At 57.9% G+C, this 23,565-nt stretch overlaps 1 protein-coding gene across 4 annotated transcripts in view; it reads left to right on the forward strand.

Moving 5' to 3' along the window:
* The first annotated feature begins 226 nt into the window (after positions 1-226).
* The window catches only part of LOC130263758 (receptor-type tyrosine-protein phosphatase V-like), a 33,434-nt gene continuing 10,095 nt past the window's right edge, over positions 227-23,565 (forward strand). For all 4 annotated transcript variants that reach the window (XR_008842388.1, XM_056511517.1, XM_056511518.1 and 1 more), the window contains exons 1-28: positions 227-715; positions 1,709-1,772; positions 4,069-4,335; positions 4,905-5,174; positions 5,672-5,938; positions 7,611-7,883; positions 8,548-8,808; positions 9,239-9,511; positions 9,950-10,219; positions 10,756-11,025; positions 11,164-11,436; positions 11,651-11,923; positions 12,284-12,553; positions 12,945-13,217; positions 14,030-14,302; positions 14,794-15,066; positions 16,145-16,414; positions 16,828-17,106; positions 17,326-17,460; positions 17,665-17,869; positions 18,950-19,017; positions 19,385-19,511; positions 19,819-19,866; positions 20,266-20,359; positions 21,101-21,191; positions 21,654-21,730; positions 22,489-22,623; positions 23,100-23,222. Coding sequence is in view for 3 of the 4 variants with exons in the window: in XM_056511517.1 (XP_056367492.1) it covers positions 650-715; positions 1,709-1,772; positions 4,069-4,335; positions 4,905-5,174; positions 5,672-5,938; positions 7,611-7,883; positions 8,548-8,808; positions 9,239-9,511; positions 9,950-10,219; positions 10,756-11,025; positions 11,164-11,436; positions 11,651-11,923; positions 12,284-12,553; positions 12,945-13,217; positions 14,030-14,302; positions 14,794-15,066; positions 16,145-16,414; positions 16,828-17,106; positions 17,326-17,460; positions 17,665-17,869; positions 18,950-19,017; positions 19,385-19,511; positions 19,819-19,866; positions 20,266-20,359; positions 21,101-21,191; positions 21,654-21,730; positions 22,489-22,623; positions 23,100-23,222 (5,568 nt within the window). In the remaining variant the exon portion in view is untranslated. The remainder of the gene's footprint in view (positions 716-1,708; positions 1,773-4,068; positions 4,336-4,904; positions 5,175-5,671; positions 5,939-7,610; positions 7,884-8,547; positions 8,809-9,238; positions 9,512-9,949; positions 10,220-10,755; positions 11,026-11,163; positions 11,437-11,650; positions 11,924-12,283; positions 12,554-12,944; positions 13,218-14,029; positions 14,303-14,793; positions 15,067-16,144; positions 16,415-16,827; positions 17,107-17,325; positions 17,461-17,664; positions 17,870-18,949; positions 19,018-19,384; positions 19,512-19,818; positions 19,867-20,265; positions 20,360-21,100; positions 21,192-21,653; positions 21,731-22,488; positions 22,624-23,099; positions 23,223-23,565) is intronic.

A 23,565-nucleotide genomic window follows, 5' to 3' on the forward strand; every position in this document is an offset into this window, starting at 1 on the left:
CGGCACAGAGAGAGCGAGGGTGCACAGACTCCACGGCCACACTCGTGCCCTGGCTCCCTCCAGCATCCCATCCCACCGCTGCTCCCTCCTTCCCTCCCTCCCCGCGCTGGGCTGGTTCGGGCGCGCCCTCCCAGCCTGGAGCCGCCATCAGTCCGGTGCTGTCTCCTCCCCTCCGGCTCCTCCCGCCCCTCCTGCCGCAGCTCCCGGCGCCGCTGCTGCTGCCGGAGCGGCTGCAGCCCGGCAGAGCCCCCGCCGCAGCGAGCTCCCCCGAGCCCCGGCCAGCAGCGAGCCTCCCACCCGCGGCCGGCAGCGCTGCCGCAGCCGCGCTCCCCGAGCTGGAGTCACCGCAGAGCGCACGGACCTGCGGCCACAGCAGCAAATGCGCCCGGCGAGCGGCGGCCGCCCCCGCTGCGCTTCTCCCGGGCCGGAGGCGAGCTGTGCCCTGGCCCAGGGACAGCGGGCCCGGCCGAGGTGCCACGCGCTGGCCGGTCCCCATTGATGCTGTCTTGTCACCCGCGCTCGGAAAGCATGTGGGGACCCGGCTCCTGGCTGCCGTGGGACCAGGGGCTGGCTGGGGACAGCCACTGCTAAGAAACTGCCCCCCCACCCCAACTTGTCATCCCTCTGATCTGCTGCCACCAGGTCCCCCATGAGGTCACCGCTGCTGCCGCTGCTGGTGCTGTGGGTGCCGCGGCTCCCCGGGACCCTGGCAGAGGTAAGCGCTCGGCTCCCCAGCCCCCGCTTTGGCTCCGCATCCCTTGGCTCGCAGCTCGCCGCGAGATGCTGCCCCGCCGGGGGAGCCGGGGCTCGGTGCCTCTCTCTGGCCGCGCAGCTGCGCCACATCAGCGGCGTTCGCCATCCCGGGCGGCGCTTGCCCCGCTGCCCCTCGCCCTGGCTCCCTGGGCTCGCTGCCGGGGACCGCAGCGTGTCCCTGTTCCGTGGCTGCGCCGCTCCCCGCCTGCAGTGGCCCGGCTGCTGTTCCCAGCGGTCCCCAGCCGCTTCGCTCTCCTCTGCCAAAAGCCCCGCCATCGCTGGGGAGCTGGAACGAGTCTGCCCGCAGAGCCGAGGTTAAAGAACGCCAGGAAGATGATGGTTCTGCTGTGGCTTGTTACAGGACAGGGAGTGGGCAGGAGACATTTCCTTTAACGTGGGGGGAACTGACGCCAGTCCAAAGCCAGGCACACCCTGCTGGGAGCAGGCTGTGAGAGAATGGGTGTCCCCGCTGCCGCGGAGGGTGCCCGGGGCTGCGGGGACTCTGCTCTGCCCGTGGGAGGTGACAGCTGAACTGAGGTCTGTGGTCCCTCCATCCTCTCCCCTTGCTGGTCGTGAGGAGGTGTACCTGTAGAGGGAATGAGATTGCCAGACAGTGTCCAGAGCTCAATCCCTCCCTCTCTTCTCCTGTGCCCTGGCTGGTTTGGTGGCTTTTTCCCCTGTGGGCATGGCCCCTTGCTGGTGTGCAGCCCCAGGTCCCGTGCAGAAGGCCAGGGCAGCCCCCAAGCTGCATGTGCCGAGTCTGGCTCCCTGCCTGGGCTAAGGGAGGTCTGAGAAGTGACCCAGGCTGTCCCAGGAATGTGGGTCACAGCCCACAGGTGCCATGTCAGGGCCAGCACGACCCCTGGCCTGGCACAGGGCAGCTCTCCCAGGTGCTGGTCCCAGCTCAGCCCCCCTCATCCTGCCCCTCTCTCACTTGATACCTTCAATCCCCCAGGGCGAGGGATGCAACCACACAGCACAGGCAGGACTGGAGGGCCAGGATGCACGTGGTGAAAGAGGTGAGCCACAGGAATGAGGTTCCTGGCTGAGGAGGGTGGGATGGTCTCAGTGCCTGGAGGGGTGAGATGAGCAGATGTGCTGTACCAGGGCTCTTGGGGTAAAGAGTGGCTTTGTAAACACTCTGCTTTAGGCTAACTACAGGCTATAGAGCATGCCCAGGAAAGGGGTAGAGTCAGTCCCATCCTTCTCCAGCAGCCAGCATGGGGCACTGTGAGAGAGGGACAGGGCTCCAGACCCCCCCTTCCACAGAGCACTGGGTGGGCTCAGCAGCAGCACAGCCAGAGGTGTCCTGCTCAGAGCCTTGGAGTTGCCTGGGTAGGATCAGAATCTGTGAGGCAGACCCACAGCTGCTGTAGGCCTGGAGCCAGCACAGTGCCCACATGGCATCAGCCTGTGAGAAATCACCTGGATGATCCACAGGCACCTGTCAGGGCATGAGGTGTATCTGGATGTGCTGTCTGTGATGTGGTTAGTGGGAACATGAGCAGTGCTGGGGTCACAGGCCTCTGGCCCCTGTTGGATACATTGGTGTTGCAGATGTGAGGAAGGTGACAGAGGGAGGCAGGTGATGAAGCTGCTGGAAACTCAGGAGAAGCAAACGTGGGCTGAGAACTCATACCTTGAGGAGATAAGAAAGAGCTTGCAATAACAAACCATCCTTGCCTGCAGGCCAGGCAGGACAGTGACCTGTGGGCTGCCTTCAGGTGCTCCAGGTGTCTGCTGGCAGCGAGGGTAGCCCAGGGCAGCTGGCCCAGGTACAGACACCTCACCCTTGGGCACCCAGCTACACTGAGCTAACCCTTCCTGAGCTGTCTGACACTAAAGATGCACTTGAACTTTCCAGGGATGGCAGGGCCTTTCCCAGAAGGCCTTTCCCAGGGGCACTATGTGCTCCTGTTCTTGTCCATCTGATGTCCTCTGGTCCCTTTGCCCTCACCAGCAGGCTCCAAACCAACAGCATTGCATGGAACTGAAGTTGCACATAGTTCTGAAAGTGTTCAGCTCTGGGAAAGACACACACAGCTCCTGGGCAGTGCCAAGGGTGTCCCTGCCCTGGGCTCACCCCACACTGCTCCTCCCTGGCTGTGCACAGGGTGCCCCATGGCAGGCCTCTGGGGCACTCATTGTGCTTGGTTCATGCTGTCTCACTGTGCCAGACCCTAGGTAAGCCTGTCATAAAATGGTGCACACCATAAATTTTAACTGCTAATTATTACACAAATGTCTTATTAGCACTAGAGCTGTTCTGGCATTCTCCAAAGGCTGAGAGCAATAGAAAGCTCATGGATATGATACTTGGGTTAGTGCTGGACTTGGCAGTGCTGAGGGAACAGTTGGACTCAATGGTCTTAATGGGCTTTTCCAACCTAAATGGTTCCATGACTGACAGCAAAGCTGAGGTTGGGTGTGTGTAACAACCTGCTGGGGACATTGTGGGGCAGAGGTGGACCCTGCCCTGGTGACACCACCAGCTTGGGCTGACAGACAGGCTCTGCCTGGCTCCTGTTGTGTAGGTGACTCCTGAGCAGCTCTAAGGGCAGTAATTCAATACCAGTGTGAGCCACTGACCCACCAATCAGGCCAAGCCCTGTATGGCACTTCCCTGTCCCCAGACACTCTCCTCTGGGATGCCACAGCACTGGCCCCACAGCCCCAGCACACTGACCTCACTGCTGAAGCACAACCAAGGCAGGGACACGCCTCAGCAGGGCCTGGGGCCAGGCTGGCCTCACGTTCCCTCCCTGTAGCAGTGTCCCAGTCTTCCCATGTCACCTCTGAGCTGGGCAGGATGGGGCAGCTCATTGTCTGGATCCTCCAAAGCAGCCTTGCCCCCTCCTGTCAGAGCCCACACAGAGGCAATTGCAGGGAGCATAATGGCCCCCCTGCCATAGCCATCCTGCCGCCTAACTGGCCACTGTCCTGCTTCTCCATGGGGGACCCAGAGCCTTCAACATATTTTGAGTGGGCTCAAAGGTGATGAGGAATGGATTATACCCAGCCAGGGAGCTTCTCTGCCTTAAACCAGGACTCTCTGACAATGCACATGATGACCTGAAGCCTTCTGGTCTTTCTCCAGTGGAGCAGGTGCTCCATGCTTAGGAGCATCACTTTGGCAGCTTCCTTTGACCTGAGTCCATGAAGGTTTCTGAACATTCCTGTGTTTCCCAAAGGCTGTTCAGGGTGGTGTTCAGTGCCTGGTGTACCCCAGCAAGGGTGGGTGGCTGGGAGCTGGCCCTGCAGGCTGGCACCCAGCACCACCAATCCCTGCTGAGAGTTTTGGATTTGTCTCTGCAGGCAGCCTGCTGAATGTCAGTGTGAGTGACCATGACCGGTCAGACTCCCTCCTGCTGTCCTGGCATGAGCCAGAGGGAGGTGCCAAGGGATATTTGCTTGCCCTCTCCTCCCTGGGGTCAGGCATGCTGCTGCAGAATGGGTCTGCTGGACCCAACACCACCAGCTTCTGGTTCCATGGGCTGACTCCTGGCACACGCTACGAGATCAAGGTGACAGCCACGCTGGCCTGCATGGGCACCACCAGCCAGACCATCACAGCACAGACAAGTAAGGGCTCTCCAGGACCTCAGTGCTCCTACCAGTGATTGTTGGGCTGTTTGGAGTCCTGCTAGTTTGTGGGAGGTTGGGCTTTTCCTCACTTTCACAAGAACTAGGGTCCTTTCTGGATCCCGAGTCTTAGCGGTCATTGCCTCATCCTTGTGGAGGAAGGTCCTGCCCTGCACCTTGTATGGGCTGGGTTCATGCTGTGTCTTCTCCTCCTTGAATAATGGAGATATTGATGGACCAGCTCATGATGTGGCTTGCAGAGAGCTGAGGGTTGGGAAATGTCATGCTTGGAGGTCTAGAAATAGCTACAAGGAAGGAGCATCTGCTCCACAATTTTGGCACATCTCTGTCAATTACTGCTCACCCCAGGTCTTGCTCTGTGCCAAGGGCTGGTGGCTCTACAGCTCAGGTGGGGATGGTAGTCCTTGCTTGCACCTCTCCAGAAGATCCTTGAGTAAATCAGTGCAGGTGAAGGTGGGAAACCTAGCAAAGGAGAATAGAGCTGGAGGGAGGAGATTGGGCTGGTGTCAGGGAGCAGTGGCAGAAGCAGAAGCTGGTTGTCCCTGCAGGTCCGGCCCCCGTGCAGAACCTGAGCCTGAGCAGCGGCGGCAGCCAGGCCTCGCTGCGGGCAGCCTGGGCCCACGGGCACGGCCAGCGCGACAGCTACAGCCTGGCCCTGTGGCACAGCGACTCCCAGAGCCTGCTCAGGAACCTGTCCCTCCTGCCCAGCGCCTCCAGCTTCCTCTTCCAGGGGCTGCTGCCTGGCAGCGAGTACGCCCTGAGGGTCAGCACGCTGGCTGGGTCCCGCCAGGCCAGCACCAGCATCCGCCAGTGGACAGGTGGGGAGTGATGGCTGTGCCTGCCCGGGGAGGGAGGGTGCTGGAGAGGGTTTGGCAGGAAGGCTGCAGCCTGTGTGCTGGGCTGGCAAGGGGAGGTGTCCAGCCTGTGTATGGTGGGGAACAGGGGGAATGTTTCACATCCCCACTGTGAGCCCAGTGCCTGGGCCAAGGGGAAGACTTTGCGCCTTGGGCCTGCCTTGCAGCACCCACAGCTTGGGTTTGTCTGTTCCCAAGGGAGAGGGGCAGTCTGGGGATCCTGGATCTCTTGGCTGCAGGAGTGCTGCAGTACCCAGTCTGCCACCTCTCTGCCCTTCAGCCTCAAAGAGCCTCCAGGGCCCTCCAGCCTGTGTGGGAGGTGGCACGGGAGGGATACCCCTACCAGACCTTCAACCCCTATGCCATAGAGAGCAGCTGTGGGCACAGGGGTCCCTGGGGAGAGAGGAGGGTCCAGGGACCTGCAGCACCAGTGCTGAACCTTGTCCTGCTCTTCCCCTCAGCTCCCTCCATCCCCACCCAGCTGAGGCTCAGCCCAGCTTCCAGCACCAGCCTCGTGGCCTCCTGGGCAGATGCTGCAGGGGCTGCCTGGCTCCACCTTGAGCTCAGAAACCTCCTCACCCAGAAGGTCAGCATGACCCTGTCAGCCAGGAGGGGCCTCACCAGCTACACCTTCCAGCATCTGCACCCTGGCACTCAGTACTGGCTGGGGCTCAGTGCCATGGCTGGCCCCTACACCGTGGTGGGACCCAATGCCACTGCCTGGACCTGTAAGTATGAACTTGGTGGCTCCAACTTCCTCCCTGCCTCTGGTCCAGCCTCTGAATCCAAAGGTCTCCTGACAAAGCCTTGGGTGCACAGGGTGATTTTGCTTGGAGCTGGCCGAAAGCTGCTCCAGGACCCAGCTCTGGGGCACTGCTATATCCACCCTTCAGCAGGTGGATCCCCTGTGCTGCTGCTTCTCCCTGGGATGCAGTGGGAGCAGCTGTGGCCTCTCCCCTAGAAGGAGGATGGAAAGGCTGCAGATCCCACTGGTGTTCAAGCTGGGTCTTGGCTCTCCTGTGCCTCAGGGCTGTACAAGGGCAGCAGAAAAATGGGGCAAGGGACAGCAGCTGAGCTGGTTTGAACTGGAGGCCTCTGGGAGGGGTTTGTGGAAGAATGTGAAAAACTTTTTACATGGGCATAATTTTACAGTGATAGGGGTGAATGGTTTTAAACTAAAATATGAGAGATTTAGATTAGATGTTAAGAAGAAATTCTTCCCTGTGAGGGTGCTGAGGCCCTGGCCCAGGTTGCCCAGAGAAGGTGTAGCTGCCCCATCCCTGGAAGTGCCAAGGGCAGGTTGGACAGGCCTGGAGGGCTGGGATAGTGGAGGGTGCCCCTGTCCATGGCAGGGGGGTGAAATGAATGAGCTTCAAGGTCCTTTCCAATTCAAGCCATTCCACAATTCTATGATTCTATGAAATGGATTTTCAGTGCTCTTTGATTGTTAAGGATATGTTGTGGTAGCACCTGATAACCTCATCCTGGTGGATGTTCCCAACATGTTGGGTACTGTGAAAATACAGCCAAGGAATCCAGGAGCCTCTGGCAGGTCAAAACAGTGAGGGCAGCCCTCCCAGAACCCACAATTGCACCATTCCCTCAGCCCACTCTCTGCTCTGGCCTCAGGCTGATGAGAGCACTGAAAGAGGGGGATATTGCTGGTGACACCACATCTATAGCCCAGTAAAAAGTTCCAGTCCTGAGCTTGCTCTCCTGGATGTTTCAGAAAAGCCAGGAGGGAAATGGAGAGGGCAGAGCACATTCACACCGAACACCAGGGTAGCTTGGTGTTCAAATGGTGGAGGTGCCAAGCTGCAGACTCAGAGCTGCTGTGGCCAGTGGCTTATCCTGGCACTGGCCAAACACTGGTGGTGTGTGTGCTGGAAGGACCTGGGTGCCACCAGGTGTCAGCTCTCCAGCTCCTTCCTGCTCCACCTGCCAGCCTGGGAGGCTGGTGCCTGCTCCCTGCTGACTCTGCACATGGGATGTTGGAAGGCTTCCAGAGCTCCAGCTGGTTTGTGTCTGCTCTGGAGTGAGGCTGATCCCTGCTGTTGCTGTCTGCAGCTCTGACCTACTCCACTGAACAAAATTCCCCCGTGCCAGACACACGAGCCAGGGGCGTCTGGCCAGGAGTTTGGTCCAGGCCAGTTCCTGGGAATATCAGCAAGCTCATGATGGGATGTGAATGGAGTGGAGGGAGACATTTAGGAATTTCTCAGCAAGGCTGCCAGCTTTGTCTGGGCTCTGTTAGTCCAGGAATGCTTGTGCTGGGGAGTGCAGATGGCTCGCTCCAAAAGGATGTGTAAGGCTGGATGTAACCCTGCCAGGAATGAGGCTCAGGAGAGTAAGGGGTACAGAGTACCTCACCCTGACTCACACAATCCTATTCCCTTCCAGACCCCCTGAGCCCTGGCAATGTGACCCTGAGCAGTGCAGAGGAGCAGAACTCCCTAGAGGCTCGCTGGAGTGTCCCAGGGGGACAGAGGGAGTTCTACCTGGTGACACTGCGAGAGGGAGAGGACACTGCTCCGACCAGGAACATCAGCGTTGGTGGGGACAATGACCACGTCACCTTCCACGGGCTGAGCCCTGGCCAGCAGTACTCTGTGCAGGTGGTGGTGGTGGCAGGGCCCTACAGGGCATCAGCACACAGCACAACAGCCTGGATAGGTGAGCAGAAAAGCCATGTGTGACCCTTGAGGCTGCTCCTGCTGCCTGGAGGGGGCTGGGGGTGAGGAGGCACAGGGACAGGGCACCTGGGACACCTGGTCTCAAGAGTAGTTTGTGGATTAGAGCAGCAAAATCTGCCTCCCCAGAGTTGCTGGTGAGGGGGTGCTCAGAGGTCCTGGGCAGGCTTGTGCCAGCAGGTGTTGGGCACAGATCAAGATCCTGCTTTGTGCTTTCTGGACTCTGTTTGGCATGCTGCAGGCAGCTTCCTCCCTTCTCCTCAGCACAGCTGGGTGGGTGGGCAGGGAAGCACCACCAGTTCCCCCAGAGGGAGCATCTCCCTGTGCTCACTCTCTCCTGGGAGACTTTTGGAGCCACAGTTGGTGCTGTCCCATATCTGCCACTCTTGGAGCTGTACACAGTGTGGGGAGGTACCCAGCCAACCCATGGTGCTGGGGGCACTAAGAGCTGTCCCTGCAGCCCCTTCTGCCCCTTGTGGATGGAGACAACTGCAGTGTCGCAGAAGCACAGAACTGTTAGGGTTGGAAGGGACCTCTGGAGATCATCTAGTCTAGGATCACCTAGAACAATTTGAAAAGCAAAAATACCTCATGAAAGCAATCTTCTGCCTGATGCACTGCCCTGTCCTTGTCCTTGTCCCTTGCAGAACCACGAGCACCATCTGGTGTGAGCCTGTCCAGCCAGGGCAGCCCCCACAGCCTGCTGGCCAGCTGGGAGGAGGCAGCAGGGGAGGGCTATCTGCTGCTCCTCAGCCTGGCAGAGCACCCTGTGAGGAACAGCTCTGTGCTCAGGGGTGTCACAAGCTTCACCTACAAGGGCCTCCACCCTGGGACCCTCTACACCTTTGAGGTCAGCACCGTGGCTGGTCCCTACACATCCTCACCCCGGCGCGTCTCCAACTGGACACGTGAGTGCCACAGCCCCGGCTTCCCACTGGATCTGCCCTTCCCCCTGATGTCATACCTCAGGCACTGACAGCATCTTCTACAGCTTCATCCAATAGCTGGGCAAAAGGTCAGCAGGAGGCAGAGGTGCTGCTGGATGTGTCTGACCCTGCTCTGTTTCCCAGGCACAAGGGGCAGCTGAGCCCAGTGCCCTTCTCCTCCTGTGGCACTGCTCAGGCTGCCACTGCCTTGAGTCAGCACCTCCACCACCTCCTCCAGCACCAGAACAATTTTTTCTCTGTGCCAGTTTGAGCTGTGCTGGCCCAGTCCCGGCTGGACTGGTGTGTCAGCAGGGCTGACAGAGGTCAAGGCACCTGGATGCAGGTTTTCCCAGGAAAGGGACTCCTTGGAGTTGCACTTCTGCCAGGTGATTCTAGACCTTTCCTTTTCTAGACCCTTTGCCCCCAGAGCAGCTGACCCTCAGCAGTGGGGGCCACAGCACCTCTCTGCAAGCCTCCTGGAGAGCAGCTTCCTCTGGCAGCACTGGCTACACTGGGACCCTCCGAGAAACCAAGTCTCAGGAGCAGGTCAGGAATGTGACTGTGGGGAGTGACTGGACAAATGTCACCTTGGAGAACCTGGTCCCTGGGCGACAGTACACACTGGAGATGGCTGCTGTGGCTGGGCCTTACACATCCCCTGTGCGATCAGCCACCGACTGGACGTGTGAGTGTGACCATCCCACCCCACCCCTCCTGCTGCAGGTCACAGCCACCTCCTGCCCACGAGAGCAGAACCCTCAGAGCACGAGAGTGGCCCCTGTGAGGGGAGGTGGGGAATCGGACAGGGGTGCATAGACAGACAGAATGGGCAGTCAGCTGGAGCCACATTCAGCCATGTTGGAAGTAAAAGGGTGTGCAGTGCAGGAGGAACCCATCACTGAACAGAAAACATTTCCAAATGTCACCTGGGGAAGGTGGGGACCAGCTCCCGTGTCTGCTGTGGAGCAGGAGCTCTGGCTGCTCTGGGTTTGGTGTGCTGACTCCTGACCTAACCCCAGCAGGCACTGACAGTGGGGGGTGCCCAGGACAAGTGTGTGCAGCCCCCAGCCCACAGCCTGCCTGCTCTCACTGCCTGGCTGTCTCTCTCTCTCTCCTCTCTCAGACCCCCTGGCTCCAGCCGGCGTGACGCTGACCAACACCCGGCGCCCCATGGGGCTCTCGGCCTTCTGGGACAAGCCTGCTGGAGATGTGGACCAGTTCCACCTCCAGCTCTACAGCAAGAGCCATGCAGCACAGAGGAACATCTCAGTGGGGCCAAACACCCACAACTTCACATTCCTGGGGCTGTCCCCTGGCACTCAGTACTTCCTGAAGGTGACTGTCCTCGCTGGCCCATACAGATCCTCGTCACACTTTGCCACTGAGTGGACATGTGAGTCAGAAGTATTCCCAGTCTTTTGCAGGGATGGGACATCCTGGCACTGCCTGCAGGACTAGCAGTGACACAAACTTATCTGGGTGAAGGGAGGGCTCCAATGATACTGCATGCTCCCTGTCCTGGAAGATAAAGCACATGTCATAGGTGCTGTGTGCTGGGCCCCAAAAGACCCTTTTGCCCAGCTTAGATTTTCCCCAGTCAAGTTGAACCTTCTGCCTAGACCCTGGTGATCTCAAGGCCAGCCTGGTGGGAGAGGGATGTGATAGAGGAAGCACAGACACCTGTATGGGTTTGCTGCTCCCTGTCTGTGGAGCAGAGCAGCCCCACTGGGAGCTGAGTGCTCTCAGCACCTGCCTGCTAGCAGCACCCTGGGGACAGGCACAGGCAGCTTGCATGTCCCCCAGGAGGACAGGAGATCTGGTGGTCAGGTGCCCCCACTTTAGCCCTGTGCAGAGGTGCAGGCTGTGCCCTGGCTTTTCCAGGCAGCTCCTCCACCATCTCATGGGTCTCCATGCTCTGCTTTCCTCCAGATCCACTGTCCCTGGCTAACGTGAGTGTGCAGCCTGGCCAGAAACCCCAGGAGCTGCACGTGAGCTGGGTGGAGTCCGGAGGCGGCAGAGATCACTTGGTGCAGCTGTCAGTGGCCGAGTCCCTGTCCATCATCAGGAATGTGTCTGTGCCCCGTGGAGTGTCGCAGCTGGAGCTGCAGGGGCTGGTGCCGGGCTCCCGGTACCGCGTGGAGATCATTTCCCAGGCTGGGCCTCACCGCATCTCCTCCCAGACCGCCGTCGGCTACACCGGTAGGGCACGGCTCCCCTGCTCCCCCCTGCCTTACACCCTGTGTGTTTGCCCTCAGCCTCCAGCCCCAGCTCCCTTCCCACACTGGAGTCACTCTGAGCCCCAGGTTTGTCCCCAGTGACGCTGTTCCTCTCCCGCAGTCCCGCTGCCTCCTCGCTCCCTGTCTGCCAGCCCCGGCAGCACGGCCCGGGCCCTGGCTGTGCGCTGGGACCCCGCTCCTGGGCACAGGGATGGATACCTGCTCAGCCTGCTGCAGGAGGGCTCTGCTGCACCACCAAGGAGCCTGCAAGCAGGGAAGGACAGCACCAATGTCACTGTGCCACAGCTGGAAGCAGGAACGTGCTACCTTGTCAGGATCTGGGCAGTGGCTGGACCCTACCGCTCCCTCCCTGAGAACATCACGGGCTGCACAGGTCAGCACCTGGGACACCCCCGGGGGATGGATCACTGTTGGTGGGAGGGGAGGGGAGGATAGGACAGGACAGGACAGGACAGGACCCTGGCCTGGTTCCTGGTGAAGCTGGCCTGTGGTCACATCCTGCCTCTCACAGCCTCTTTCAGTGAAGCTGGCTGCATGTTCAGAAGTGGATCTTTTCCTCTCTGACTCATGTATCTTTTTTCTCACAGTTCCTGCTGCACCAACAAATGTGAGCCTTACCAACCCAGGCAGCTCCTCAGAGCTTTACACATCCTGGAATGAGCCCCCTGGCAAGAGGGACCACTACCATGTTACTCTGTATAGCCTCAACACCCAGAGCAGGATTCAGGTCCAGACCTTGAGTCCTGATGCCCTGAATATCACCTGGACTCAGCTGGAAGCAGGCAGCAAGTTTGCTGTGCAGGTCACTGCTGTGAAGGGCTCGTTAGAAGCCTCTTCCATCAACATCACCCAATGGACATGTGAGTCTGATTGGTTGGGTTGGGCACACTGTAAGCCTCCACCTGAGCTCCACTACCTTCCCCAGCCCAAGCCATGCCCACAGCTTCTGTGTGATGGTCCCACCTTTCTGCTCACTGCCCTCACTCCATCCTTGACACACAGCCTGTCCACCCCAGAGGCTCTGGTTCGCTCTCCTGCCACATCCAGCTGCAGACCCCAGGCATGACACACTCAAAGTCATGTGCCCTGCCTGGCCCTTTGTGCCCAGGCTTCTCTCCAGAGGATCTTTAGTCCAGCCTGCCCACCTGGAGGAGCCCTAGGCACAGCAGCAGCTCTCAGCACTCACCAGGAGGGCTAACTGTCTCCCTGTTGCTTTGCAGATCCCTTGGCCCCTGCCAACCTCACCCTGGGCAGCCCCTCAGGCTCAGCACTGGTGGTGTCCTGGGCAGTGGTGGCTGGAGGGGCAGAAGGTTTCGTGCTGGATGTCCGTGATGCAGCGTCCGGCGCTCCCGTGGGGCACACGGCGCTGGCTGCTGGTGCCAGGAGTCACATCCTGAGGGGCCTGAGCCCTGGCACCTGCTACAGCGTGGCAGTGAGTGCCACAGCTGGGCCCTTCCACGCCAGCACCTCCAACTTCACCCACTGCACACGTGAGTGTGATGCTTTCCTTGCAGCCAGGTGTTCTTCACCACACCTCCCCTTCCCACTTCAGTCAGGGACCATCAGCCAGGTGTTGTTCATCAGATCTCCCCTTCCCACTTCAGTCAGGGACCATACTGGTGCAGCTGTCCTGCTTACCTCTGCTGCCCATGCTGGTACCCAGTGCTTATTCCCTGCTGGATGCAGCATGAGGGGTCTGTGCCTGATCCTGGTAGCCATCTACAGCGATCCCCAGTCTCAGACAGCAGCCAGGGAGGTAGCAGAGTCACAGCCAGGCTGTGGGACCCTGCTGCTGCCCCAGCTCCTGCAGCACAGGCTCAGCACAGACATGGAGCTGAGCCCAGGTGTGGCTCCTGGCAGTGACCTGTGTTTCCTCCCCAGGCCCACTGCCCCCAGCTGCCCTGCACTGGCTGGGCACAGGACTCCCTGACAGGCTGAGCGTGGCCTGGGGGGCCCCAGCTGGGGACAGGGATGGATACACACTGACCCTGTACCAGGCACAGCTGGGCACTGTGGCAGCTACAGCCTCGCTGGGGAGAGACAGCCACAACTTCACCTTCCTGGGACTGGCCCCAGGACACGAGTACTCCCTGGAAGCCACTGCCACAGCTGGACAGTACCAGGCAGCAGCACCCAAAATCAATGGCTGGACATGTGAGTGGAGCAGTGTCCTCTGCAGAGGGGTGGGAAATGTCACACCACTGGGCTGTCCTGAGGAGAGCTGGGAGGTTTATGGGGCACCTGGTGGCTTTGAAGATGTGCACACAGCTCTGCCCAGGTGTGACACACAGCAGTTAGTTCAGGGGCACACTGCTGGCTGCATGGCACTGCCATGTTCAGCCATAGGCTTGCACAAGGACATGCTGATGAAACAGGGCTGCCCAGATGTGCCTGTGCTGGGACATTCCCTGCCTGTGCTGACCCATCTCCCTGTGTTCAGGAGCACAGAGGTGTACAGGGCACCTGGACTGTACCTATGTACAGGAGGCTCACTGAGTCTCTTCCCACAGGTAGAAACCACCTTGCCATAAAGGTTCATGAAATTAATCAGTGTAGTACAAGAAGCACTCCACAGTCCTCCCAGGAGAACTGGTCTTTGCTTTGGAGATGGGCTAGTCCAGCACTTCACCCCCCCAGAGAGATTCTGGGGCTGGTCAGAGAGCAGAGGCTGTGCCAGTGCTGGGTGTGGGAGCACACCTCTGCCCATGGCAGGGGTGAAGGTGTTCCCACTGGGCTGTGGGAATGAGCATGAGGAGGGCTTGGCATGTGAGGGACCAGTAAGGGTGAGCATCATTAAAGGTGAGATGAGATGGGAGTGGACGAGAGAAAAGTGCGGATGAGGATGTGTTTGCCAGAGGGGATCCTCCCTCAGGGAGCGCCTGTCCTGCTGCACAGTGACTCTGTGGGGTGTGTGTTTGCCCCTGCTCTCTGTCCTGTCCCTAACAGGAGCTGTGTTTGCTCCTCAGGCCCGCTGCCCCCCAGCTCTGTGCGCCTGCTGAGCACAGGACACCCCGACAGGCTGAGTGTGACCTGGGGGGCTCCAGCTGGGGGCAGGGATGGATACACACTGACCCTGTACCAGGCACAGCTGGGCACTGTGGCAGCTACAGCCTCGCTGGGGAGAGACAGCCACAACTTCACCTTCCTGGGACTGGCCCCAGGAAGCAAATACCTGCTGGAGGTGGCATCTGTGGCTGGGTCCTTCAGGGCACCTGCAGGGAACGTCAGCAACTGGACGTGTGAGTACCTTTTCTGAGGGGGTGTGTGCCTTGCTGGGCAGTCACAAAAGCTCATGGCCGAGAACATGGCCCTACTGACCTTCCTAGCAGACCCCAAGCCCTGCCATGACTCTGAGCATGGCTCTGCTCACTCATCATCAGCTCCACCAGCCTGGGTGAGGGCAGCTGGAGCTCCAGAGCCGTGGAGGAGGGAGCAGCACAGTCCTCTAGCTGGCTGTGTCCCCCCTCCTCACCCCTCCCCAGATGTCTCTCTCCATCTGGGGCAGGGCTGTCCCTGCTTGTACAAGCACAGAGGAGTTTGCAGAAACTTTGAGCTGCCTCAAAGCTGTGGATGAAGCCACACAGTCGGGGCTAAGTGCATTGTCCAGTGTGGTGCATTGTCCAGTGTGGTGCATTGTCCAGTGTGGTGCCTCCCTTCCGATGGCACTGCCAGGAGACCCAGGCAGTGTCCTTGGGCCCTTGGCTGATGTGGCTCCTGTCCTGTCTTGCAGACCCCTTGGCACCCCGTAACGTGTACATGACGAACCAGGGGTACCCCAACAGACTGAGTGCGTCCTGGAGAGCTGAACCCCAAGGACACCACAGTTACAGGCTGCTCCTGTATCACTCGGGGTCAGGCACTGTGGCAGCCAATGTCTCTGTTGGGAGAGGCACCAGCAAATTCACCTTTTCTGGCCTGGCTCCAGGGCACAAATACCTGCTGGAAGTGGTGTCCGTGGCAGGGCCCTATGCAGCCTCTGCAGGGAACATCAGTGACTGGACAAGTAAGTGTCAGAGCTGGAAACTCTGCACCTTGGGTGAGGCTCAGCCTTCCCATCTGGGTGGGAAGGGGCAGAGACTCAGCCAGGAGCTGAGCTGTAGGAGCTGTAGGGTCAGAGAATTGGATTGGAAGGGACCTTTTATAGGCCATCTAGTCCAACCCCCCTTTTAGTGGCAGGGACATCATCAACTAGATCGTGTTGCTCAGAGCCCTGTCTAACCTGACCTTGAATATTTCCTGGGATGGGATGGGATGGGATGGGATGGGATGGGATGGGATGGGATGGGATGGGATGGGATGGGATGGGATGGGATGGGATGGGATGGGATGGGATGGGATGGGATGGGATGGGATGGGATGGGATGGGATGGGATGGGATGTACCAGTGCAGCAATGGGATCATGGGCTGGGCAAGCTCTGGTGGATGGGAGAGTTGGGCAGGGCAGTCCTGCTGCCTGTGGAAGGGCCTGGCAGCCACAAGTGCTCTTTCAGGAGACAGCCTCCAGCCCATGCCACCACTGGCTGGAGTCTGGCTCCTCCACAGTGGCTGAACAAGAGCACAGGATCCCATGGCAGTAGTACTGTTCTGGTAGATGACACCCACAGCCTGGGGGGACATCCCACCATTCCTACTGCCTTTTCTCCAGGCACTCAGAGAATTGCTGGCATGGGGTATAAGGGGAGGATGGGCTTTTTTTTCTTTTTATGGAATGTGGAAATGCAGATAAGCACAATAAGCCTTTTCATGTGGTTGTCCCCACAGTCCCTGCACTTTGCTTGGGGAATGCAACAGCCCCTGCTCCCACACTCAGCCATCCCCTGGCAGGGTGCAGGGAGTCATGTGCAGAGCCCTTCGGGCAGGTCTCTAATGAAAGTTGCTAATTAGCAGGAAGAAGAATCCAACTCCTCACCCTGTATGTCCTTCAGCTGCCATTTAAAGGTCATTTCTGGCAAACAGCAGCTGCAGGAATGTTACCACTGAACATGTGGAGTCTCCTTGTGCCACCCATCTCCTTCTTGTGGCTGTAGAATAGAAGAGAGCAGATGCATGCCAGTAACTCTCCTGTGTGGTTTTGCTGCAGCCCCCTCGGTTCCCCAGAATCTCTCGGCGGTGGCTGAAGGGAACAGCACGGTGCTGGTCTCCTGGGGCAGCGTGTCCGGACAGCAGGAGGACTGCCAGCTGTGGCTGCGGGACCCCCGCAACAGCTCGGTGCCCTGGCGCCTCTCCCTGGGCAGGGGGCAGCTCCAGCACCTCCTGCAGGGGCTGGTCCCGGGCAGGAACTACTCTGTGTCCTTGAGCTGCGTGGCTGGGCCCTACTGGAGCAGCACCAAGCCCTTGGCAGTGCCCGTGGGTGGGTACACGCTGCCGTGGGGGGAGCGGGGCAGGCTGGAACGGGGACAGACACCTGGGTGGCCCTTGGGTGTCACAGAGGCATGGGAAGTCTTGTGGTGGGAGATAGGGAAAACCAGCAAGGTGACCCTCTGGTAGCCATTGGCTCCCTAAGCTAGCCCCACCACAGAGATCTCCTGGCTGCCTGTGAAGCAGAGCAGACTTTGCACATCTCCACTAGTCGAGGTCTTCTGTAAGACCTGAGCTCAGGCCCTGCCCATTCACACTGTCCTGTGGCCCATGGCACAGCAGGCTCCCAGCTTGCAGGTGTCCAGCTCTGCTCATGTCCCTGGCCTCAGGGGCAGGTGCTGGCAGGGCAGAGGGTGGGATTTCTGTGATCCAGTGACTCCAGAGCCTGCCCCATCTCCTTTCCAGAGCCAAATCCAGTGACGGATGTGCAGTGCCTGCCAGAGTCAAGGAGCCTTTACTTGAACTGGACAAGCTCTCCTGGAGATGTGGAGGCTTATGAGGTGGTGACAAAGAGACTTTCTGAAGGACCCCCCACCTCCATGCACACCATGAGCATCCCTTCAAGCGAGGCCAGTCTGGAGGGGCTGGAGCCAAACTCTTCCTACCAGCTCGTTGTGAGCACTGTGGGCATGAACACACTGAGGAGCCAGGCTGTGACTGTGCTCTGCAGCACAGCAGTGGAGCGTGAGTCCCCTTCATCCCACAGCCCTGCCACAGAGCCCAGAGAAAACACCCCGTGCTGCTGGTTGGAGCTGGGGGCTCTGAGTGCCTGTGAGCCTCACGTGGCTGCACTGCCCTGCAGTGGCTCGGGGCTCTGGAGGTGCTGCTGGGACCAGGCTGAGCAAGGGGGGGTTTGGGAGCAGGGACACACTCAGAGGCTGTGCTTGCTGGTTCCTCCTGCAGCCCTGCCCCCGCCCCTGCGTGCAGACGTGTTCCCAGTGGAGGCCAGTTCCACGGTGATCATTTCACCTGAGCTCTTCAGCGAGGAGAACGGCCAGATCGAGTACTACGGCGTCATTGCCACCACTAACGAGTCACGTGAGTGTCCCTGCATGGCCCAGGCTGTGCTGGCTCCCTGCAGGGCAGCAGGCCCCTGGCTGTCACTTTGGGACTAGTACTGTCACCTGGGGACCATTACTGTCACTTTGGGACTATTACTGTCACTTTAGGACTATTACTGTCACTTTGGGACTATTCCTGTCACCCTGGGATTTTTACTGTCACATTGCACATCCCCTGCAGTGCTGAGGCCCACCCAGGAGATCATGTCCAGTACATGGTATGACCACTACTACGGGACAGAGGACTCGTACCTGGCCGTGCTCATCCCCAACCCCTTCCGTCAGAGGAGCTCCCCCGAAACCTGGCGGGTGCCAGTGGGAACAGAGGAGTGTGGCCAGTCCAGGGCCACCTGCAATGGGAAGCTGAAAGCCAATGAACAGTACAGGTGAGAGATGTTGGTATTCCTCTGTCATTAGTGCACCTGCCATGATTCAGTGACATCAGTCAGTGACATGTACTGAACTGGCCAGTTATTCAGGACTAGGTTCTGTCACACCACAGCTTCTTTCAGTTTGGCTGCCCCAAACAACCTAAATGTTCTCAGTACAGACAACACTTGACCTAAATATCCTAAATATCTGACCTAAATATCTTAAATATCCAGCCTAAATATTCTCAGTATGTGGAACACTCAGCCTAAGTATCCAACCTAAATATCTGCAGGAGACTGTGCTGCTGAGTTAATGATTATTAGGGTGGTGAAAAGCTGACAGCTCATTCCCACTCAGAATTTCTGTTTTTGTTTCCTGTCTTTCAGTGAGTTATTTATCCTCATCTTTCATGCCATGGCATCTGCAGGCTCACTTTTCAAAGGAGGTCTGTGCCCTGGAAGCTGCCAGAGGGGACCCACACACAGTCAACAAACTCTTGGTTGCTAAAATCCAGTGCTGCCTTTATATATGCAAGCTTTGGCTTGCATTTAGGACACAAAAAGGCCCTTCCAAGTCACCTGCTCAGAAGGAAATCAGCTCTGCAGAGAGCTGTGGGCATTGGTGTGCCTGCTGCCAGGAGTGGGATGAGGGGCAGATCTCAGGGAGGAGGATGCAGCAGCCACTTGTGTGTGTGTGCAAGGAAGGGTCAGGCTCAGGGCTCAGCCCTTCCAGCTGAATGCTTCAAACAGGGCTCACTCTGTTAACCAGCTGACATGAGCTATGTGTGTTTAGTTTTTTGTGTCCTATAAGAGACCAGACACTACCTTTCTCAGCAGATAACCCTTTGGAGGAGAGCTGCTTTCCACCTGTGCTTTCTGAGCAATTTCTCATGCTTTCCCAAGTGGAACAAACTAGCCCAAGAGGCAGAAAAGGGAGGAAAGACAATTTCCTCACATATCCTAAATCCATAATAGAAAACCAGTTTTTTCCAGGCAGTGGTGCTGTTCCCCTGGATGCTGCCTGCTGAGTGCTGGGCTCTGGGTGCTGTGCTTGGCTCAGGCTGTCCCTGACACAGGACTCTGCTTTGCCTTTAGGTTCAGCATTGCTGCCTTCACCAAATATGACCCAGTAGCCCCTGCTGTGACATTCACCATGTTCTCAGGTAAGCTGGAGAATAGCATCTTCTCTACCTGGCTGTGTAGGTTAGAGGTAATCAGCAGCCAGAGGGAGCTCATAGGCTATAGGAAATATAATAAATATGAGAAATGCACCCGTATGTTATAGAATCATAAAATGTTTAGGGTTGGAAGGGACCTTAAAGCTCATACAGTTCCACTCCCTACCATGGGCAGGACATCTTCCATTATCCCAGGCTGCACCAAGCCCTGTCCAGCCTGGCCTAGGACACTGCCAGGGATCCAGGAACAGCCACAGCTTCTCTGGGCACCCTGTGCCAGGGCCTCACCACCCTCATCATAAAAAAATATTTTATTGATTCTCCTCTCTATACTCTTTCCTTTTAATTCCAGCTGCTGGATCCAGTGCAGACACAGCTCCACTCTCAATGCCAATAATTGCTGGAATCGTTGTGGGATTTCTCCTGACACTTGCAGCTGTTTTTGCTTTGGTGTACTGGAAACAGCTCAAAGCAAAGAGGTGAGCATGAGCCATATGTTACCTGTTGAGTGCAGGCTGATATACCCAACCTTCAGTGGCAAGCCTGGAGGAGAGCAGGGAGAGGGTGTAAAAAGAGACTTAGACAAACCAGCACTTGGGCTTGTGGAATTGTGCCTGGCAAGCTCAGGAGCCAAAGGCACAGGGGAGAGAGAAGCTGCCCACGTGCAGTTCAGTCACAAAACCCTACAGGTGTGCAAGCCAGTGTGCCTGCCAGTGTGCACAGCACCTCATGGCACTGATCTCTGCACTGCAGGCAAAAGTTACAGCTCCTCTGCTTTGATTCTAGAACCAAGAAGAGCAATCTGCCCCAGGAAATGGTGACCTACAGCTTGAGGTGAGTGTTGGAGTTTGCCCTCTGTATGGCCCCACTGCAGCTCCTACGTTCCTCTACCTGCTTCCTTTTTCCTGGTTTGACTCAGGAAAAATCCAACTGTCTCCTCTCCTCAGTTATTTTGTAAATCAGTCTTCCAAAGTTCATTATTTATTGCCCAGCTCCATTCTAAGCCAATGCATTGTCTACACCTCCTCTGTGAGTTTCTGCAGCAGGAGAATATTCTCATCACCCTAAAATCCCTCCCAGGATTTAATCTGGGCAGTGAGGTGGGCTATAAACCATCCCTGAGTGCCTTCAGGTACCACAGGTCTCACAGCTGGGCTGTCTCAGTGGCACCTGACTGCCTGCCCAGGCTCCAGTAACTAAGGCAAGTTTTCCTCTGGGCTTCATTTCCTGCAGAAACGTCCACCGGCCTGTTCCCCTGCAGAACTTCAAGCAGTACTATGAGATGAAGACAGCAAGTGCTAACCATGCTTTTTTCCAGGAGTTTGAGGTGAGATGAGACCTCTCCTAGAGATGACACTTGGTTTCTCCACTTGGTGGCTCCTGCTGTGCTCCTCTCCAGGGCTGGTCACCCAGCTCTGGCAATCCAGCCACCCTGTGGAGCAGCCAAAGATGGGATGGACCAAGTGATAAGCAGTTCCTTTGCTCAAAACCTGTTTTGTTCAAGTTCTGCTCAAAGAAGATGTGAGGTGAACTAGCACAGAGCAGAGTGCCCAGTCCTGACTGGAGGGGAAGGTGGGAGGGGTGGCAGTGGGACCCCCCTGACAGTGTCAGAAAAGAGCCTGCAGCCACAGGGAAGGTCAAGGAGCTTCACCTTGGGCTGCCTTTTCTGGGTCCCACTGCCAACATCTGTAGCCTCTGGACTGCTCTGCTGCAGCAATTTCAATCCCTCCTGATCACCTTTTTCTGGCTTTTTGAGTGAGGATGGGCATAAGCAGATGTAGCACCAGATATTTATGTTTGCTCAGCAGAAAATCCTCTGAGCTTTGTAGATTTCCAAAGCTTTTTTCCCCAGTATTGTCCTTTTAAATATGAACAGTGCTGTTGGAAAAGGCAGTGGGAAAAGCCACCATGGCTCAGGGTGCACAGTGAGGGAGGAGTGGAGCAGTTCCCTGTGTCAGGGTAATCCTCCTTAGCCTCCAGACAGAGCCACTGGCCATGAGCAGGGAGCTGAGCTGACCAGGGGCTCTCAAGAGGAATGTTTGTGCTTATCTTTTCCCCTGTCCTACAGGAGCTGAAGGAAGTTGGGAAGGAGCAGTCAAAGGTGGAGGCTGAGCTCCCAGCAAATGTCTCCAAGAACAGATATCCCCATGTGCTGCCCTGTAAGTGCTGACTCCTCCCTTCTCCCCCAGCATCCAGGGTGGGAGCTCACAGGGCAGTGTTAAAGGACAGGCTCACCTTGCACTGCTGCCAGGGTCAGTACCTGGCTCCTTTCCTGGGAGCAGGAGGACTCTTGAAATGGGCCTCAGTTTCCATTTTCCTGCTGGAGACTCAAGGCTTAATGGTTGAGCCTCCATCCTCCCCAGCTCCTGCAGTGGGCTCCTGGGTGAGCCCAGCTCAGGATGGGTCCCAGATGGAGTCCATGAGCTTCACTGATGGGCCTCATGGCCCAGCTGTGTTTGGAGTCCCCTGCTGGCCCAGCAGTGCTCACCTGTCCCTGGAGAGTGCCTGGCAGAGCACAGAGCCTCCCTGCTGGGGCTGCTGAGGCTTCTCCCCTGGCTTGCCCAGGTGCCCTCTCCAGGTGAAGGGCTGCCTTGGGGCTCACCTGTGTTGGTGTCTTTCAGATGATCACTCTCGGGTCAAGCTGAGCCAGCTGGGGGAGGATCCACACTCAGACTACATCAATGCCAACTTCATGCCTGTGAGTGCCTGCTTGCTTCCCCACTGAGATACAGGGCAGAGTGTCCCCTTCTGTGAGGGCTGGTGGGCAGGAGATGCTGGTGAGGGCACAGCTGGCACAGGCCAGCAGAAGCTGGGGGGAAGGTGGAGGTGTGTGGGTGTTGCTGCAGCCTGTGAGTAGCAAATGCTGTGCTGCAGAGGTGTGAGTGTGGGAGGACTGGCAAGTCTCTCTGCTTTCTTCTCATGGACTGTCTATCCTCTTCCATCACCTCCCAGCTTACTGCCCTGTCTCTCTGCCTGCCTTTTTTCCTTCTGGTCTGTGCAGCTGCATTTGAACAACCCTGGAGCTGTGCCTTCCTCCTCCCTCTGGGAGGAGTTCCCAGGTAACAGGCAGGGCACACTGCCTGCATGTGCTGTTGTGTGGATCTGTGGGGCATGTGTGTGTCCAAGGGCTAAGGAATGCCCCAAGACCTTGCATGCTCACCCTGCCCTCAGCACTGAAGGGGAAGCACAGGGATGACCTAGATCTGTCTTTCTCTGGTTAGACTGAATGAGGAACTGCTTGGAGGGAAATGGTGTGGGTCACTTTATTCCAAATGTGCAGAAAGTGTATGCTGGGCAGCTCATGCTTCCTGTGAAATCAGCTGAGATCAGCTGCCTGGGAACTGTGCCCGTGGGGGCTCAGGGCAGCAGGAATTTCTCCTTCTACCACAAAACCAGACCAGGCACCTTCCTTGGCAACCTGCTAACTCATCTTGCTCTTGTCTGCCTCTTGCTCAGGGCTACACATCCCAGCAAGAGTTCATTGCCACCCAGGGGCCCCTAAAGAAAACCATAGAGGACTTCTGGAGGCTGGTGTGGGAGCAGAACGTCTGCAACATCATCATGCTGACAGTGTGCATGGAGAACGGGCGGGTAGGTCTGTGCCAGCCCAGCCCCTGTGCTGTGAGCTGAGCCCAGGGCTGGGTCTGTGACCTCCACAAAACCCTGATATGGCTCCAGGATGAGCACAGTCCCCACAGCTTCCCTGACAGACAGTCTGAGGAAGAGAGGCTGATGTTGCAGCTCAGCCTTAGTGTGGGGCAGGAGCTTAGCTGGGACCATGCCCATCACCCTCAGATGTTTCTGCAGAATCTAAAATTGCCATGTCTGGGTGAGCCACCTCACCTGGACTGTTCCTCCTCCAGTCTCCAGGGAGGATGAGACCCTTTTTTCTGGAGGAGGCTGAGATCCAAATGAAGGGGCTGTGCAAAGCTCCCAGTGGGAAGGGGAAACACCCCTGCCTGCTCCCCAAGACCTGTCCTGGCTCCCCTCCCAGCTGCTGCTCTCCCTGGGAGCCAGAAGATCACCCAGTCCCTCACTGGCCTCACTGGGACCCTGTCCTGCCCTAGGTCCTCTGTGATCATTACTGGCCATCAGAATCTGCCCCAGTGTGCTATGGGCAGGTGCAGATCCACCTGCTGATGCAGAGCAGCTCTGAGGAATGGACCATCCGGGAGTTCAAGCTGTGGCACGTGAGTTCAGATCCCAGGGGGGACCTGCCAGGGCTTGGGATAGGCACTGGCATTTCTCCTCAGTGCTGGTGGCACCTTTCCCTGCCATTTGTGGGGCTTGGCAAGATCCAAGACCTGAGGAGCAGTCTGTCCCTTCAGCTGGGTGGCACAGGGGTGTCCAGCAGGTGTCACGCTGCTCTCCACCCTTGTTCTCTGGTTTCCATGTCCCTGCTCTGGGACAGCCTGCACTTTGCAGGGCATGTTCCCTGCCAGTCAAAGGCAGATGTCCTCCCTCCCACCTCCACATGGCATGGCAGGGGGCTCTGGGGGAGGATGGAGGAGCAGAAGCCAGCAGGCAGTGCAG

The sequence above is a fragment of the Oenanthe melanoleuca genome, chromosome 26, assembly GCF_029582105.1.
Source record: "Oenanthe melanoleuca isolate GR-GAL-2019-014 chromosome 26, OMel1.0, whole genome shotgun sequence".
Taxonomy (NCBI): Eukaryota; Metazoa; Chordata; class Aves; order Passeriformes; family Muscicapidae; genus Oenanthe; species Oenanthe melanoleuca.